The sequence below is a fragment of the Chlorocebus sabaeus genome, chromosome 17, assembly GCF_047675955.1.
Source record: "Chlorocebus sabaeus isolate Y175 chromosome 17, mChlSab1.0.hap1, whole genome shotgun sequence".
NCBI lineage: Eukaryota > Metazoa > Chordata > Mammalia > Primates > Cercopithecidae > Chlorocebus > Chlorocebus sabaeus.
The window spans coordinates 52,925,641-52,945,354 of NC_132920.1; the positions used below are offsets into that span (position 1 = coordinate 52,925,641).

At 41.0% G+C, this 19,714-nt stretch overlaps 1 protein-coding gene across 2 annotated transcripts in view; it reads right to left on the minus strand.

The window, feature by feature from the left end:
• Nucleotides 1–492: 492 nt before the first annotated feature.
• The window catches only part of CILK1 (ciliogenesis associated kinase 1), a 39,746-nt gene continuing 20,524 nt past the window's right edge, over nt 493–19,714 (minus strand). The window contains exons 5-13 of one of the 2 annotated variants that reach the window (XM_007972240.3): nt 18,969–19,101; nt 18,073–18,244; nt 15,366–15,533; nt 12,941–13,261; nt 11,297–11,487; nt 11,029–11,177; nt 8,563–8,691; nt 5,527–5,649; nt 493–4,511 (exon numbers count right to left, since the gene is read on the minus strand). In XM_007972240.3, the coding sequence (XP_007970431.1) occupies nt 4,357–4,511; nt 5,527–5,649; nt 8,563–8,691; nt 11,029–11,177; nt 11,297–11,487; nt 12,941–13,261; nt 15,366–15,533; nt 18,073–18,244; nt 18,969–19,101 (1,541 nt within the window). In that variant the 3' untranslated portion in view covers nt 493–4,356. Of the gene's footprint in view, nt 4,512–5,526; nt 5,650–8,562; nt 8,692–11,028; nt 11,178–11,296; nt 11,488–12,919; nt 13,262–15,365; nt 15,534–18,072; nt 18,245–18,968; nt 19,102–19,714 lie in introns of both variants that reach the window. The other variant, XM_007972237.3, reaches the window with a different exon arrangement.

Genomic DNA, 19,714 nt, shown 5'->3' on the forward strand with positions numbered 1-19,714 from the left:
TGTTGCCCAGGCTGGGGTGCAGGGGGGTGATCTGGGCTCACTGTAACCTCTGTCTCCCAGGCTTAAGCGATTCCCCTTCCTCAGCCCCTCAGGTAACTGGGACCACAGGTGCACACCACCACACCGGCTAAATTTTGTAATTTTGGTACAGATTTTTGGTAGAGGGTCTTGCCATGTTGCCCAGGCTGGTCTCCAACTACTAGGTTCCAGGGATCCTCCTGCCTCCGCCTCCCAAAGTGCTGGGATTAGAGGTATGAGCCACCACTTCCAGACGCCTAACTTTCTAAAAGCTGAATTTTAAAAAAACCTCCACATTGCAGGATAACTCTTCATTCTGCTACTCAAAGTGTATGCATCTAATTTCATAGCAGTAACACGATACTAAGCATTCAGGAGAAGTTATAAAACATCAAAGTTCCAAATGAACTAACAAAGGACAAAAATTAGAAAACACTAATGGAAGAACATGAAAACAAAAACAGAACACTCAAATCAATTTTTCTTAAACTTCAACTTTATTTGGAGCAGGAAATTTTTCCTTACATAAGGTTGACATTTTTAAACACCTTAGGACAAACTATTTAAAAAGCAACATTTTTATTTCAGAAGGGTCTTGCTTAAGTGGTTACTCTGAATTCTTCTCATTATTATGAATATTTGCTTTATAAATAAATATATTGTCAGTTACTCCATTGTAATCAAATCAGGTGACTAATTGCTATCTGTACTGAGTTATCTGAAATCAGAAGACTTGATGCAGGTCATTTAAAATTCACATTAGCACAGTGTCTATAAGAAATTGATAATAGAGATTAATGTGATATTTACCTCCAGTTTGTCTTCCTAATGGTTTCCATGAGAAGATCCTCACAATAAATTATATAACAGTACAGTACATTTGGTTGGAAATTGTAAAAATAATTCTAAAAATTAGCTACATATATTATGTTGCTACAGTATGGTTTAAATGATATAAAATAATTAGTATGTCAAACATCTTCTTATAAACATATTGCTTTTGGTCATACACTGAACTGAAATGTACAGCATAAAGTCCTTTTTTTCATCTGCTGAATGGCACAAAACAATGGCTTGATGGTAGGGAAATGCTACTTCATGAGAAAGCATGGTGCCCATCAACTCCAACAGTACCTGTATGTGCACTTAAAAATAAAATAATTCTTATTTTGTGTTGTCTTGATTGCATACAATTTTTGATAACTCCAGAAGATGACATAGTGTTACCATATTAGATGTATATAGTCCTTTAGGCAAGAGATACATTTAAAAAATTATTTGAAAATCAAGTTTCTTCCAACATAAATTTTATCATACATGAGCTGGGTGAGGGCTTGGTAATTAATGGAATTTTACTGTAAAATGAACAATCATGTTAAGAGTAGTTTTTATGCAAATGCAGTTTTCCCTGCTCTGCTGGCTCTACCTGGGGGACCTCGATACCCCCACAGCGCACCTTTGTCACTGAACTTCTGTCTCATTTCAGCACGAAATGAGAACCAACCCTGTATCATTTCCTGACGTCCCAGTAAGCTTTCTGACTGTAAATGAGGTATAGTCCTGATAGGTACAGTTACAGGTATATCATTTCTGTTGGTGTCTTACATTACATTTTATAATTCTACAGTAACAAAAAATAGAGGTCACAAGTAGCATTTTGTTTTCATATAACAAGAAATGGCTGCACAGATTCTCAGTCAGAACAAAAACAGAGAGACAAAAGAAATGGTTACTATTCCCTTCTATAGCGCATAGGTTTTTTACACAATTGGTCCTTTACCCATTTCAGAGAGGGGGAGGAAGAGTACTTCACAGCATTTGCTAGTTAGAATTTGTTTTCTCCATCTTTTAGTTTTTCTCAACTGCACATCAGCTACTTGATTTTTTTATGAATATGTTTGGCTTCCCCAGGGAAGCTGTTTGCTGGTAAACAAAGGAAAGTGTAAAAGGAAGAAAGCAAAGTATTTTCTGAAGTTGGGCCCTATAAAGTATTAGAAGAAAAGCAATTTTATAATGTGTAATAATCAGGTAACTAGGTTTTTCAATTAAAAAATGTAATGACCTTATATAAGCTAGATTACTGAGACTATGGTATTAAACAATCCATTTGCTCCTCTAAGGAATATTTACAATTTAAAACCTGCTTTCCAGCAAGCTGGGCAAGGTTTCACATTAATTTACTTTTCATATATAATACAGAAAATGAAAATAAATATTAACCTTATAGTAAAGGACTCATCTCTGAAAACACATTTTCTGATGCTTTAGATAATGAGTTGAGAATATAATACAGAAATGAATTCAGCTTCAAATTGTGCTTGCATATATATTTTCTGAAGCTTTGCTGCCAGCTTGTCAACAGGAAAAGACCACCTATCACATCCACATCCATTATGTGCTTTTCTCATGCCCCTAGGGACCATGGTGCTTGGTCAAGTATATTTTTGAGTCAGATTCTCCAAAGCGTAAATTACTCTCTGATTTTAGGTTAAGGCTCTTTGGAAGCCATGGTAATTTGTTCAGAATGAATGCAACATATTATTAATATACCAAAGCAATAATTTACCAAGTCATTAGGTTGAACCATATGAAAGTGTCTAGATTCATTTCACCTATCATTTTAACCTATAAAAATGATCACTTGGCTGGATGCGGTGGCTCATGCCTGTAATCCCAGCACTTTGGGAGGTGGAGTAGGATGGATCACGAGGTCAGGAGATCGAGGCCATCCTGGCTAACATGGTGAAACACCATCTCTAATAAAAATACAAAAATTAGCTGGGCGTGGTGGCGGGCACCTGTAGTCCCAGTTACTCGGGAGTCTAAGGCAGGAGAATCGCTTGAACCTGGGAGATGGAGGTTGCAGAGAGCCAAGATCACGCCACTGCACTCCAGCCTGGGCGAGAGTGAGACTCCGTCTCAAAAACAACAACAAAAAGATTACTTACATATGGTTCAACTTGTCATTATCCTGGAACCAAGAAAGTAGTTTGAGCCCTAGGAGAATATGAGTCAATACACTGTTCAGACTGCATTGCGTTCACTGATGGTGACCTTCCCTCTTGCCTTTAAGGCAACCATAAGTGAGGCAAATGTACCATATAGAGGTGGATGAGACTGGACCTTTTGTCTTTTTCTGTCTCCAAACTGGCTTTGTCATTTTCAAAATTGCTGTAAACATTCCTCTCAATGGAACAGCCTCTGCCCAACAAATAGAGTTCTCATTCTTGAAAGAAACTACACCAGGGTTAGGAGATCAAATGTGGCACGTGACTGTGACTTCGTAGATGAGTGGAACCTCTGCCATAACTCTTTCTGCTCCCCAAATTGTCCTGAGAATTTGGCTAGGACAGAAGATTAGTCATTGACTGCTCCTAGCCAGATCTGGAGAACTGAGCTAGGTGCAAAATTCCATCTCAGTTACTATAATCAAAAACTTTCTGCTGCTTTGATACTTAGATTTTTGGCCATGCATCTTGGCAGGAATGTAAGTTTGATTGACTGTGTTAAGCTTCATGTTGAGAGCCTTTTGAAACAAAAAGCTCTCCTTTTATTGGTACACATACAACTTGATTTCAAAAGTGGAATAAATTAGAATACAATGGCATAGAATGATTAAGGTTGGTTTCATCTGATATCTGCGACCACATTAAAGGGTGTTGAAATAGTTTTTTAAAACGTATTTACTTAGAGTTCTTTCATCTGGGGAACAAAAGTAAAACAAAGTGAATTATATAATAGTCCTTTCAGAATAGCAGAGTGGTATCCAAAAATCAAACCAATGACCTGTTAAGAAAAGCAGAGGATCACTTTTCTAACAACAGTCCAAGAAGGCCTGAAGTACCTAGTGAGCCACACTTAAAATGTAACCACTTCATAAATATCTGCACATACTGAGTAAATAACCCTCTATCACATAGCCTTAAATTGCACCCCTGTTGCAATACTGCATTAATATTATTACATTTTTCAAAGTCTGTAGAAAATATTATCTGGAACCCCAAAGGAAAATCAATTAATCTTTAAAAAGTTCATTACAAAGTTGACTGTATAAAATGCTAAAACATAATCCATATATACAAAATGCTGTTGTTTAAGAAAATAATGGGACCCAGTTTTAGAATAAAATAATTTTATACAAAAAAGCGTACTGCATTCAAATCAATATTTTAAAAAAAACTTTAAAAAAGAATATTGACATGTCTTAGTTCAGAAGAATAACTATAAAGTGTTGATTTGCTTTTCTGCCCTCTGTACATCTTGCAGGAAGAACACCAGTCAGCTGAGGGAAAGTGTCCTGCTTCTCCCTATGAAGAGATTCATCACCAAGGCAGATAGTCATCGCCGAGACGCGTACTTGGAAGCCCAGTCTGTCCGGCCATGCACTGGCTGGGCGGCTGGAGGCCGTGGTATCAACCCAGGAGTGCTTCTAGGCTGGGTGTGGAAGAATGGTCGCCCAGGATGAGGTCTCAGGGCCTTCAGGGAGGAATAACCTGCAATGAAAGAAAAAGGCCGGCATGACTGATATGGGGCCAATGCAAGTAAAGTGCAAATAAATGCATTTTGGTGACAAAAACATGAGAAAATAAGGAGTTCATTCAAGAGGAGCATCTTGTCTCCTACTTATAATCTTCTCTACTGCAGTTAAAGACAACGTTTTAAAGTTGTCAGGCTAAAAATAATGGCATCATTCTTGACCCCTCTTTTTTTCATATCCCACATATAATTTGTCAGGATATCCTATTAGTTCTACCTTCCAAATATTTACAGAACCTGGTAACTTTTTACCAACTGAACTATTGCCACGCTGGCCCAAGCTAGCATCATTTCTTACCTGGATAATTTCAACGTCCTTCTAATTGGATTCCCTGTTTCCTACCTTGCCCTTGCTTCAGTCTCATGACAATAGCAGCTTGAGGGAGCCTGTGGAGATGGCTGTCAGATCACCTCACTTATGGACTCAAAGCACTCCAGGGACTCCACGTCACTCAGAATCCATGGCAATGTGCTTACAGGCATCATATCGCCCCTGACCTCATCTTGCTACTCCCCTTCTCACTCCTGTCACTCCTGCACTCTGGCCTCCTTGATGCTCCTTGAATTTGCCAGGCTAGTTCTGCCTCAAAGCTCAAGCACAGAGGAATCTCCTGTCTGGAAAAGCCTCACTCATAACGCACGCTTGCTCAATCACCTCCTCCAGGTCTTTACTCAACAACTCCTTTGCAGTGAGCTCTTCTTTAGCTACTCTATCTAAAATTGCAACCTGTACCCCACACTCCAGCCCCCACAATCTCTACCTCCTGTCTGCTGTATTTTTCTCCTTAGCACTAAGTCAGTAAGCATCTGACTTACTATATATTATATAGCACTTATTTCGCTTACTTATTGTCTGTAGAGTGCAAGTTTCATTTATTGGTGGATCCCAGGCCTAAAACATGCCTGGCACAAAGCAGTTGTTGAGTAGCCATTTGTTGAGTCAATCCATGAATAATTTAAAATACAACTTACCAGGGGAAGGGTCTGGAATAGGTGCCAGGTGTACCCTCTGCATAGCAGAACCGATTTCTTTTTTCAGAAAGGAAGGGACATAGTTTCCAGTCAGTCCACTAGAACTTGTAGAGCTGGAACCAACTGATTTGCAAAAGCAAAAAGCTCTTTACTACAAAGACATGTACCCAGGACACCAACAAGGTTAAATAACAGCACTGCAGAGCAATAACAAACTAAGTTTTTACTTTTAGGGAAAAGAGCAAATCATGATGAAAATGGGTTCAGAGCCAAGCATCCCACCATATCACCCTGTCAGAAAGACTGCAAGGGTCAAAGACAGTGCTGCTTCCGTGGGGGCAACCAAATAGAGGGTGGGTTGGTTGTGAAATTTTTTTAAAAAAGGGAAAGGTGACATTTGTTCTTTATTTTCTTTTGTAAAAGTAGATGTAGACTGTTCTAAAATTTGCTTTTTTCACTCCATAATATAGTATAGTTGTCCTTCCATGTCAGTACATATAAATAACAGTACATATAAATAACACACGTTATATTCAATTATTTAGCTGTGACAAGTAATTACACACTAAATATTCTTATCCACATCAGAAAAATTAACCATTTTTTAAAATATTAAATACCTTCACTTTTTATGTCATTTCCACATGAGAGTGCTTTAAGGGCAGGGACTGTATGCTACTCATCTTTGTATTCTGGGGAGGATAACGGAATGCCTTGCATATAGCAGATAATCAATTAAGATTGGATAGGTGTATGAATATAATTCTTATTATTTAGGCTTAAAGGTACACATGGAATAATGAAGACTGCTATTATTGCTCTTTATAGAAACAGAAGTTCTAACCATTAAGAAGTCAGTAAGTGGTAGAGTTGCTCTGTTTCCACAACACAGAGCCTTTTCAGCAATTGCTTAAGGCAGAGTAGGAAACACAGTCTAGAATGCCTGTGTGAGGAGTTGTGTTGGTCAGGTGGGGTGTATTTTGCACTCTGGTGAATGAAGAAATATGAAGAAAAATGGGAAGAGAATTTGAACAGGTAAGTCACAAAAGAGAAAAAACTTATAGTCAATAAACACAAGAAACGGTGATGAACCTCATTAGTAAACAGGACATGCAAGTTTAAACCACAATAGAATACCATTTCACACTCATCAGATTAGCACAAATTTTAGTCTTGACAGTACCAAGTGTCATCAAGGATGTAGAGCAACTCCCATATCCCTCTGGAGAGCAGTTTGGCAATATCTGTGAAGCTGAAGATGAGCCCACCCTTTAACCTAAAATGTTGACTCTGGCCGGGCATGGTGGCTCACACCTGTAATCCCAGCACAATAGGAGACCAAGGCGGGTAGATTACCTGAGGTCAGGAGTTCGAGACCAGCCTGGCCAACATGGTGAAACCTGTTTCTACTAAAAATACAAAAAAAAAAAAAAAAAATTAGCTGGGTGTGGTGGCACACACCTGTAATCCTAGCTACTCGGGAGGCTGAGGCAGGAGAATTGCTTGAACCAGGGAGGCAGAGGTTACAGTGAGCCAGGATTGCGCCACTACACTCCAGCCTGGGCAACAGAGCAAGACTTCATCTTAAAATACATAAATACATAAAAATAAATAAAATAAAATAAAATAAAATGTTGACTCCTAGTTCTCGTACCCAGAGGAATCCTCACACATGTGCATAACAATAGGGGTACAATAATCATTTCAGCACTCTTTCTAATAGCAAAAATTGCAATCAACTTATGTATTTATCAAGAAGAGAAGGCATACATAAATTATGGTCTATATAAATAATGTTACGGTGTTGTATAGATGTATATGTTATATAATATATGATATATATCTCTATAATTGCTACACATATATCTATTTAAATACATGTAGCAGTAATCCAAGATTATGCTCAAATAAATTTTAAAACCTGCAAAACCACACTATGAAGTTTATACAAACCTAAATAAACAGTCGATCAGGCTGGCATGGGGGGAGGTAAGGGGAAGCAGGGAGGCGGGAAAGGCACAGACACTGGGCTTCATGTGTATTTGCCAGGTTTAACATTTTTTTTTTTTTTTTGAGACAGAATCTCCCCAGGTTGGAGTGCAGTGGTGCGACCTTGGCTCACTGCAACCTCTGCCTCCCAGGTTCAAGTGATCTCCTGCCTCAGCCTCCTCAGTAGCTGGGATTACAGGCCTGCTGCCACCACGCCTGTAGAGACAGGGTTTTACCATGTTGGCCAGGCTGGTCTCAAACTCCTGACCTCAAGTGATATGCCTGCCTCAGCCTCAGCCGGGCAAAGTGCTGGGATTACAGGCATGAGCCACCACACCTGGCCAAAGTTTGACTTCTTAAGCTGGGTGATGGCTACACAGGTGTTGCTATATTATCTCCTTCTTTTTTGTATTCCTTAAAGTAAACAAACACCTAATGGATGAAGGCAGTGCACTTGGAAGTGCAGAGGGGAAGCAGCACATAGCAGGGGCTGCCTGCATGAGGGAAAAATGATGCAGGAAATGCCTCTACTGTGAACAGGGTTGGTCAGCCTTGGGACTCAGGAAATTCATTCATCCATTTAACAAAACAAGTGGGGAGGGTCTTCCAAGCTGTCCACCTTCCAACTAGAAAGGATCTTGATACTCTGGGCCTGCGGCTGGGTCATCAGAAGGAGGGGACGGGCTGGAACAAGGCAGTCACAGCCAAGGGTGACTTCCACCTCAGGAGGAGGGTCTGTTGCAGCCAGGGCCTTAGCTGTCAGGCCTAGCAGGAGTCTGTAAAGGTATTTTTCTTTTCCCCTTGAGCCAGCAAAGACTATGCTCTACTCTCCAGCTGCCCTTGAAGGCAGACTCCCATGGGAGCTGGCTGAGTCCCAAGGGACTGCTGCCAAGAAAGAGAGGAGGATAGGGCTGGAAAAGAGGACTGAGCTTTCAGACCACAAAGGCCCCTGTGCTTCCAAAGCTTGTCCCATGGCTCCTTTTGCCCACCTTGCTGCATCCAGGGAATTTGCTTTTTGCCATTTAGGGGTTAATGATCATTACTCACCTGAATTTACTTTGCTGATTACTGACACTGTCCCTGAAGATTTTCCAGACAAGCCAGAACTTGACCATGGATTAGGTGGAATAAAGTCCTTGCCTGGACTTGAGAGTATGCCGTTTCTTATATTGATGCCTAATAGAGAAGAAATGATTTTAAAATGCAAAACACACAATGAATCTTACACCAGACTACAAAGATAAAATTAATGCAGAACTCAATTTGTCAAAAACCTCTGTATGACGCATTAATCAAAGCAAAAACTGACTGTGATGCTGTCATCTGACAGATGTCCGAGGAAAGATATCTCACTGGTGGGTGGCCCAAGAGAGGCCTCTTATGCTTCTACCAATGGACCTGTCCCACATCTTGACCCTCTGGTGCCATCCTGGGCTTCACTGCTACTGGACATGCTGTTCTTCCCCTTCACAGACCACTTCCTTTCAGTCACCTTTTCAGTTTCTTCTCCATCCCTCAACCCCAACCTCCAACTCTGCAGCCCTCTGTTCTCCTCTTTCTGTCTTGTCCCCAGGGTTCCATATTCTCACCCGACCCGGACCATTACTGCCATCGTATGCTGATGACTCTGATATATACAAGGAACCCTCACCAACTGTTCTCTCTCACACCCAAGGCCTCCCAGAACAGGGTTGCCTTGACCCTGACCTCAAGACAAAAGCCACTTTTCATCCAGATCACTCCCATTCCCACAGGCGCTGCGACTTTTTTCCAGAACTGAAGGTTTAAATTCCCCCTTTATCCTTCTTCTTCTTCCCCTACAACCAAAAAGAAATAAAATAGCTCTCTGATTCACTCCCTGCTCCTTTTTGCCTGTGGTCACTGTAATTCAAGGCTTGGCCCCTCATACTGGATCACTCTATACCTGTCATCTGGATCTCTCTTCTTCCAGCTCACCCTGGGGCCTGTCAGGCCAGTCTTCTAAGAACAAAATGCCAATCCTGATGAAGTCTAGCAATCTTTAGAAGCCACATTCCCAATCAGAGGGTAGGAATTTCATGCATCAAGAGGGCCTGCCATTCTCACCCCATTCCTCCCTTCTGACTGCACCCCAGCCTGTGCCACCACCCCCTCACACCTGGACGACAGCTGCAGCTTGCTGGCCCCTCCCCTATTCAGCACACAGGTGTTGATACAACCACATCACTCCTTCAGTTAAAACCCTTCAAGGACTTCTCATCGCTCATGAAGCAAAATCCAAATTTCTTACAAGGCCCCAAAAGATGCCTCATACTACACACTACGTCACCTCCTTTCTCACTAAACTCTGGCCACACTGGCCTCTGCTATTCCTCTCACAAGACAAGCCCTCTCCTGCCTCCAGACCTTTGCACTCACTGTTTACTCTCTCCCTGGTGTGCTCTGCCCTCAGCTCTCTGCACATTTGGTTCCTTCTCAGTCTTTGGGGGCCCAGCCAAGTTGCTTATTGAGACCATTCTTTAACAATCTGTGATGACTGTGTGTCTATTTGTTAAAGTCTCTCTCCCACCACTAGCATATAAGCTGTGTGAGGGTGAGGATATTGTCTGCAAAGCTGCTGTATAAAGCCACTGTGTAGACTACAGAGTGAAGGAATTCCCCAGAGTTGCGTGACCCAGTGGCCCTGCCTGGCTGTTTTGTTTACAATAATATTCGCAGTGCTTGGCACGCAGTAGATGCTTAATACATGTGTACTGAATGAATGATTCACTAATGCTGTAAGTTTGGAATATAGAAAATCAGAAGAGAGGCTTGGGTACCCACCAAACTATAGCATTGACATTTAACCCCTGTAGTACTGCCAGGATGGTGTGACTAAGCTCCCACCCTGGTTTCCCTAGTGGCCATTTCCCCTAAACCTGGTCTGGTAGAGGAGCCTCAGACATGCTGCCCAGCTTTTGCCAGTTCCTCCCTCCCTGGAGGCTGGACCCAGTTTCCTATACCATATTTCTTATCTTGGGTGGCTATAAAAGATAAAAATGTGAGGCCTGGGCCCAGGCACGGTGGCTAATGCCTGTAATTCCAGCACTTTGGGAGGCGGAGGCGGGTGGATCACTTGAGATCAGGAGTTCAAGACCAGCCTGGCCAACATGGTGAAACCCTGTCTCTACTAAAAAATATAAAAATTAGCCGGGCATGGTGGCGGGCAGCTGTCGTCCCAGCTACTCAGGAGGCTGAGTCAGGAGAATTGCTTGAATCCAGGAGGCAGAGGCTACAGTGAGCCGAGATGGCACCATTGCATTCCAGCCTGGGCGATAGAGAGACTCCATCTCAAAAAAAAAAAAAAAAAAAAAAAAAAAAACAGAAACAAAAAGTGAGGCTTGGGCTTCAGCAAATATTTCTATGACGTTCCCCTCAGTTCTGAAGGGAAGCCCCCTAGTATCTGCCTTCTAAAACAGAACCTTCGTGAATGTGTGATTGCAAGGACAGGGTTTCTTATTAATAATCAAAGTAAAGCCAAGTCATTTATATTACCAGGCAAGTATCGAGAATGCTTCAAATAGTGTTGCTTCGCTGCAGATCTCAGGGTGGGCGTGTCTCGCCGCTGATATGACATCTGGGTGGGGGCGCTGTTTCCTGTGCCCACAGGCTCAGAGGGCTTCAGGTCCAAAACACTCTCAAACCTGAATGAAGAAAGCATGGCTTGGGTCAGCATGAGAGACAGTGTGTATCATCAGATACATACCGATAATCTCACAAATCCCAGAATCAGTCTGTTTACAAATGTAAGCAGCACACTTGCCTGCAGAGAGTGTCATCACTCTGTCTTTTCTTGTTTTTCAGGTCAATCCTGCTGAGGGATGGACTGAAATCCAAGTCATCCAAGTCAGCCCAATCATCTGAATCCTTTGTTGACCTGGAAATAAGACCCCACCTTCTCCTACTCTTTGGCTTTATCTCACCATTTTTGTGCTCCAGGCCAGCTGTGATTTTCTGTGTAAACAAATTGGGTTGGGGGGAAGCAATATATGGCATTAACAGAATTCATCCATGAGTAATATCCATTCTGAACTTCCTCTGCTACGCAAAGGAGGCTCCTGGGGCATAACATGACTTATCTGAAGGGGCAACTGTGGAAAACACATTCCCAGTCTTTCTGTCTCACTCATCCTTCACGGATCACATCGGCTGCCATCCATGGAGAATGTTAAAGTTGTATAAAATAAGGATAAAAAAAATTTTAAGATACTTCTCACACACCAGGAAGATGGCTAAATTCATACTCAGTCTCATCCTAGATGAGTTAATACGATCTCCACTGTTAAAAATATGGATGTAAGAAATTAAGGTTAAGATGTCAGTTAGCTTGTCCTTCTATAGAAATCAATGCAAACAATGTTTTTTTTGCCTTCTCATTAGATATGGTTACTATCTCTTAGCTATAAAGAATTAGCTACAACAGGACATTTCCATACACACAGCACTTCTAAACTGTGCGCTGCAATTAAGTGAGCAGGCCAGAGATACCACCCTTGCAGCTTCTGGCAGTGTCTCACATCGCAGTGGTTGGGAGCCAGCACTCAGCAAATACTACCTGACACAGAAAGTGCCACTTTTTCATAAAGGATAGACAGTTGGCCTCTTCAGACAGCACTGCAAAGTTAATGAAAAATAGAACCCCCTGTCAAGTTATTATTTTATTAAATCTAACACTCATTGTTTTCTTTTGAAAACCAGCCCAAGAGGAGCAGAAAGATCTGGGCTCAGTTAATAGCCTAGCATTAACAGTATCGATTAACAGCAATAATGTGGATAACAATCTAAAAATATTAATACGGCACTTTATGCTTTTCAAACCATCTTAAAAACATCATGACCTTTGATCCTTATGAACAACCCTGTCTGGTAGGTAAGACATGTACTATAATCTTCCTTTTACAAATGAGGAAACTGAGTCCATAGGGGTTAATAACAATTACTAACCTTTACAGAGTTGTAACTAGGTGCCAGGTATTATTCTACAGTCTTTTCAAGTATTAACTCATTAGTCCTCAAAGCAATTGTATCAGGTAAGTACTATTATTATCCTTATTTTACAGATGAGGAAAATCAGGAGCAGAGCGGCCAGATCACTTGCACAAGTATCAAGCTACTAAACAGCAGAGCTGAGATTTGAGCCCCTGGCAGTCTGGCTGCAGAAGCCAGCTCTCAACCACTACCCTACACTGCCCCCATTAGTGACAACGTTATTAACAGGCACAGCCAGAACTTGAATTTAGATCTTTCACTCCAAAGCCAAGGGTCTTTTTACAATTCCATCCTGTTGCAAACATAAATCTACCATGATTGCACTCTGTATACTGAAAAAGAAAATATTTCACCCAATAATGGCGTCAGAAGAGGAATAAACAGACACGAAGCTCACTGGTGAATCTGGGCTGCTCACCGACTGGGGATTCTTGTTGTGAAGGGATGGGAAAAGCAACGGGCTTGGCTTGTCCTCCTGGAGATGGCTTGGGTGATCTGTCCTGGAGACCTCTGCTTTGTAGGGGTACGTGAGATGCAGAGGGGGCTGGCTGGCTTGATGCTGTCGTGAAGAAATTCGTGTGTGTGGCTTGGTTGGCGGCTGGGCAGGAGGGACTGGCTTAATATGAGGAGGTGGGCCTGCCTTTTCCAGGATGCCTTTCTGTGGTTTTTCTGAATCCTGAAGGTTCTGTGTGGTGCTGCCTAGTGGGTGTCCAACTTGGAAGTAAGGATATCGAAGTGCCTGGAATGACAAAAAAGGCTTTAGGAGAAAAATCTAGCCAGGAAAATTACCACTGTCTTGATTACTGGGCTATATTTCATTGTGACCAGTTTACTACTGTTTCTTAGCCCAACTAGAAAACAGCATCTTGAATTTTTAACACCTCTTGTGATTTTTCTTATCTAAGATACCATAAAATATATGTAATGATTGCAACACAAAGTTATTTATATATAGTAGTCAGTTACACTGCTGTTACCCTGGCTACTTCTAAAAAGCATTCTGGATCAACACAGATCCTGGTTTTGTAACTTATTTGCTATGTGTCTTAAATAGGGTATTTCATCCTTCCAAGCCTATTTCCTCATTCCACAGAAGAAAAAAATAATATAAAACCGAAAGAGCCAAACATAATGATCCTGGAAGACTCTGAAGAATTGAGTACAAAATAAGCAGGCACATATGCTTTTATCCCAAAAGTGCCAGGAGTGTAACACATGATATAGTTAACCCTTCCCTATCAAGAACAATACCGTGTCAGTTGTTCTGGATAACTGAGTTTTCTGGATGGCCAAGAGATAACTTAAAGTTTAGGGGTTTACAATTCTTTCTGAAATATTCCCTGTATTCTCTTGTCTTTTTGAATGAAAGTTATTAAGCATAACATAATCTTTCTGAGTAGGCCTGGGACAGTTAAATCATCTGTAATGATTATATGCAAGTGTAGATACAGAGGCAATTAATGGGAATAGCCTGGTAGAGGTCCCAGACTCTAGCATCTATTATAACTTGAGAGCCTTCTCTGTAGTCGCAGACATTTTTGCAAGTCTTAACTGATTTGGGGGGTATTTTTAGCTTTTCACACTATTCTTAAAAGCATACATTCCTCTCTTGGTTCCTTGTTACAGAATCTTTTTCTTTTCATTTCTTACATGCATCTATGAAAAAACTGGGTTCATCGAAAAGCTTCTTCTCTGCCCTGCAGCCAGTTGTGAATTTCACCACCAGAAGTGCATTCCTGAGAGCTTTCCAACCCTTGAGCCATCCAAAGTCTTACAACACCAAACTGTAGTTCTTTTTTCCTTCAGCTTTCGGAAAAATTGCTTTTCTACACTCCTTAATTATTCCTCCAACTATCATCTCTCCAGCTATCACAAATTCTACCACCACATTGGCACTTTCTTCAAATACCCTCATCACTCTTCTTCTTCTGAATCATCTTCTCTGATTAGAATTGGTCGCTTATTTGATCCTCTGAGCAAAGTAACTGTCAGTGAGACAAGTTGAGAAGGAGCCAGATGTAACTACCACAAAAGGAGGCTTGCAAGAGGCCTGTGAGTGATAAGAGACCACAGCATTACTATACCTCTTTTGGGTATATTTCATTATTTAAGTCTAAGTGGCCCATGGGAAGATGGATTGGGAAAGCAGGAGCTATGAAATCAGTGGGCCTGACTTCATACTTCAGGTCAGTTGGTTTAATTGTAGTTAGTTGCACTATTTGAACTAATTAGCAGATGAGTTATTACAGCAAATTGCCTAAACTTTCCAAGATTGAGTTTTCTCACTTACAGAATTGAAAACAATAATGTCTGTCTCATGGAGTCTTCATTGGATTAAAAATCATATAAAATATACTCAAGCATTTGCACAGTGTAAAGTGCTATGAAATGCTAAGTGCAGTTACTATCCTAGCTCTGTCTCATCTGTCAATCTCTCTAGGTCATGAATCAGTTGGACTTTACATAACAAGAAGTTGCCTTTCAACAACCAGTACCGGCTTATAAACCAACTACTATATAATTGAAACTCTTAGAGAATAGATTTGAAAGCATTCTCCAAAGACAGATAAATATATGTTTATTTCCATTTTCATATAAATGGTGATGTATCATGTGAAATACATGCCCATTTTCAAAGCAACTGTATTGTTTACATCATAACTACTTTATACCCAGTAAGTTTCAAACTATTTTAAGTTCTCATACCTTGTATAGTACACCATTAGTGGTATTCTGTACTATTCCTCACCCATAATACTAAATACTAAATATTTCCCGTGCAATTTATAGAAATTATTCAGAGTTAGATATGAACTCCATAACAGAAGAAAATGGAAGAAAACCTGACTAGCTGTTGGTCGTTTCTTGGGATCCCACTGAAGCATGTCTCTCAGGAGCTGGATTGCTTCACTGCTAGCATTGGGAATCAAGGTCTTTAAGTTATTGGGTACACACTGTGGCCAACGGAAGTTCATTGCACTTGAAAGTTGATAGCCTTCAGGCCAGTCAGTCTGAAAGAAGGAAAAGATAGAAAATCTTGCTCAGCCAATTGTTGTGATATAAGTTTGTATTCTGGCATGTGTGCCTCAAATGGAAAGGCAACCATGCCATTACCCACCCACATTCATTAACCACCCACATTCACTACCGTGGCACTGTGTGGAATGAGACATAGATTTGGATTAATAGAGAGACTATCAAGATCATGAAATTGGGGGAATAGTGGAAAAGACACTGGATTTGCCAACTTGTTTAATAATCTTTACATAAGATAGTCCATCTCTTGAGATTTTGGGATTGAAACAAATTAATATTTCCCCAACTGTGTTCCATGAGACAGAGGTTTTTGAAACTGCAAATGAGATATTCTTTTGGAGAAAACAAAATAAAACAAAATCCCGTTCCTGGATAAATAAATTTGTGAAACTCTACCTATGCTGTCTTCAACTTGATAATTCAAAGTATACATGTGAAGACCAGCAGCAAAGAAAGGTGTTTCATCCAGTCTCAAGCTTTCCACTTTTTCATGCATCATTTCTATGGGACACTAAATGCTGGAGTGAATGATGGAAAATGCTAAAGAAATGGTCTTTAAGGTTCCTTCTAGTTCTAACACTCTACTATTTTATAACATACAGCCTAAGGTAATTGTTCCTCTACTCTTTTTTAAAGCCAAGTGGCAATACATATAGCTTTTATCATTCATTCACTTGACAGTTCTGGAATGCCTACTATATGCTTAGTGTTGCTGGAGATCCAAAAATGATCCAATATAAATCCTGTGCATAAGAGTATTACTGTTCTTAAAAGAGAAAAGAGCATTTATTTAAAAACAAAGTAATAATGCAGAGTAAAAAGTGACAAAAGCTGCAAGAGAGGTACAGGTACAGACATGCAGAGGAGAAAGATTCCAGCATTGGACTCAGGAAATTTTCTTGAAGAGGTGGCATTAGTAATTCATTCAAATGATTAAAAAATTTTTTTGAGGATCTGGTTTGTACCAGCAATGGTGCTGGGACCTGGGAAAATAAACGTACAACAAATCCTTGTCCTGAGTGAGCTTATGGTCTAAGAAACAACTATGTACACAAATAATTATATTAATAACATAGGACACAGATGAAGATGGGGAGGAGATTAGGGAAACAGTGAGGAGGGGGATTACTGATGGCCATGTGACAGATATCACTCAGGCAGAGGGTGTTATGTGCAGAGCACAGAAGCAGGGAAATTTCAGGGCATGCAGCTGTTTGTCATTCTAGGCACTTCAACAAATAAGGCCGGACTTGAAGCCAAGAGTTCAAGACAAGCCGGGGCAACAGAGCAAGACCCTGTCTTTACCAAAAAAAAAAAAAAAACTAGCTGGGCACCATGGTTTGTGCCTGTAGTCCCAGCTACTTGGAAGGCTGAGACAGGAGGATCGCAGGTTTTTTTTTATTTTTTTTATTTTTATTTTTTATAAAGACAGGGTCTTGCTTTGTTGCCCAGGCTTGTCTTGAACTCTTGGCTTCAAGTCCAGCCTTATTTGTCATTCCAGGCACTTCGATATCCTTACTTCCAAGTTGGACACCCACTAGGCAGCACCACACAGAACCTTCAGGATTCAGAAAAACCACAGAAAGGCATCCTGGAAAAGGCAGGCCCACCTCCTCACATTAAGCCAATCCCTCCTGCCCTGTCGCCAACCAAGTCACACACACGAATGAATGAAGTGAGCGATAGGAATAGGAGTTACGAGGCTGGGCAATGGGGAGTCAACCAATACTTTTATGAGGGCAAGTCAGTACCAGAGCTGTTCTTTAGGAGGTTGAATCTGGCCACAGACTGGACAAGAAGCCAGAGTGAAAATACTTGAAGGCAGAAAGATGGGGAAGATGCCATTAGACACAGGCAGGTGACTGCGGTCCAGTCTGTGATGGCAACAGTGGACTTGAAGGAACAAGAGCCACATGAGATATGTAATGTGGCAATATTCAAGAGGATTTACCCACCAGCTGCTTGGATGAAGGGAACGGGGAGTAGGAGAAAGATAGAAGGTAAAGCTGAAATTCAGCTTCAAGGTGGGGGCTCTGGGATTATGATCAGATCACAAATGAACATGGAGAATGAAAGAAGGAAGCTAGTAGGGTGGTAAACAAAAGGCAATGATGACTTTGAGATGATGGTGAGGGAGTCAGGAGAAAATCCCATAGAGAGTTGTAAACATGTGAGTGGAGTAATAATGGAGAGAGCCAGGGGCTAAGGATTACATTCAGGAGACTTCTGAATAGGCATAAGAGTTGTAGCAACGAGAACTGAGAAGTTCTGCAAGGGAGGCGAGATGATATAGAGAGGAAGACAGAAGGAGCCATGACAGATGTCATACTTAAGAACAGGAGGAAGAAGAGAAGTCGGCCGTGTCTGAGAATGTGGGCAGTGGAGAATGACTGAGGTCAAGAGAAAGTCTAGAATGGGCAGGTGCTCAATCGTGCCAGTGCTGAACAGGGCTGAGTGGAGGGAGCATGGCAGGCTGTTGGCTTTGGCCCACCGGCCTTTGTTCTGTATCATTACCTTTTTTGGTGTCCCCAGCACTTGGCAAATTTTGAATATCGTGTCAATTTCACTGGCTCCCGGGAAGAGCGGCCTGAGGGTGTAAACTTCTGCCATGATGCAGCCCACGGCCCAGACGTCAATGGGGGAGCTGTAGTTAGTAGACCTCAGGAGTACTTCTGGAGCCCTGTACCTGGAGGAACAAAGGTTAACTGCTAGCTATTGCTTCCACCGTTCAGACATTAAATTAAATAACAATCAGTTCTCAGTGAGGGGGTGTATATGTTCCTATTTTCTCTCTAGTTCACTGTGGTGTAATGGAATTGTGAGAACTTGGCAACTGCCGTGGTCTGCTGTTGACAAGTAGTGCCTCTCTAGTTCACAATATTTTCTATTGAGCATTTCTCTACAGGAGACTTCTCTATGGCATCTTTGAGAAACACTGAGAAAGTAAGAATTAGGAAAAAAGAGAGAAAAGAGAAAGAGGAAGGGAAAACTAAGAGAGAAAGGGAGAGGGAGGAAAAAACCTACAACTTGTGTGTAGGCTACTTGGTCACGGCAAACTGCTTAAATCAAATTCCCAGTGTCTCGAAGTTTTCACAATAGCAATTAGATGGTTCTCAGACAGGTCTTTGCAAAATATTTTACACAATTCTTTTGGGAAGTTGTCCTCAGGAAGGCCTATATATAAAATTTGATTTACATTATAGAAAAGCATAATAGGTTTTCTTTTAACATGATTTAGAACACAAGATTTTTAACCTTATACACTACCAACACATCTATAAATATGTGTTTCAGACTGCACTGTTTCTCTTAGTGAAAAGTTAACGTTTGTGACTTTAACATTATCCTTAGCATAATGATATCTTTTTAAAGAAGTGCAATTAAATAATTTTGAGAAAAATAGTATTCACCATCTGGTAGATACATAATCTGTATATGGAGGTTTTGATCGGATTTCTCGGGCCAAACCAAAGTCTGCGATTTTCACAAGTTCTGGTCCCATGCAGAGGAGGTTCTCAGGCTTTAAGTCTCGATGAAAGAAGCCTATAGAGACAGTAGAGGAGAAGAAATCCAAATGCAGGTTTGCTTCCATATTATTCTTTGCAATTGTATTGCTCTCTGCAAAATACTTAAAATTTAAAAAGTAGTCTAGCATGGCACCAAAGGCTTTATGTGTTCTTCCCACAGATAATGTAGAGTCCTTTGAACTTCTCATAGGATTACATTCATTTCCCTTTGCAAATCATTCAAAGGTGATCTTCATAATTTTATTTACAAGAGAGAAAATTTCTTTTAAAATATCAAACTGGATCATAGGCTGAGATAACTTTGCAAAAATAAACTGTCACTCAAGGGAAAAATATCACAGATGGCATCTCATTCTATTGCCTAGGTGGGAGTGCAGTGGCACAACCATAGTTCACTGCAGTGTGGGCTCAAGCAATCCGCCTGTCTCAGCCTTCCAAGTAGCTGGGACTACAGGCACAAACCATGGTGCCCGGCTAGTTTTTTTTTTTTTTTTTGTAAAGACAGGGTCTTGCTCTGTTGCCCAGGCTTGTCTTGAACTCGTGGCTTCAAGTTATCCTCCTGCCTCAGCCTCCCAAAGTGCTGGGATTATAAGTGTGAGCCACCATGCCCGGCCCAGATAACTGTCTGA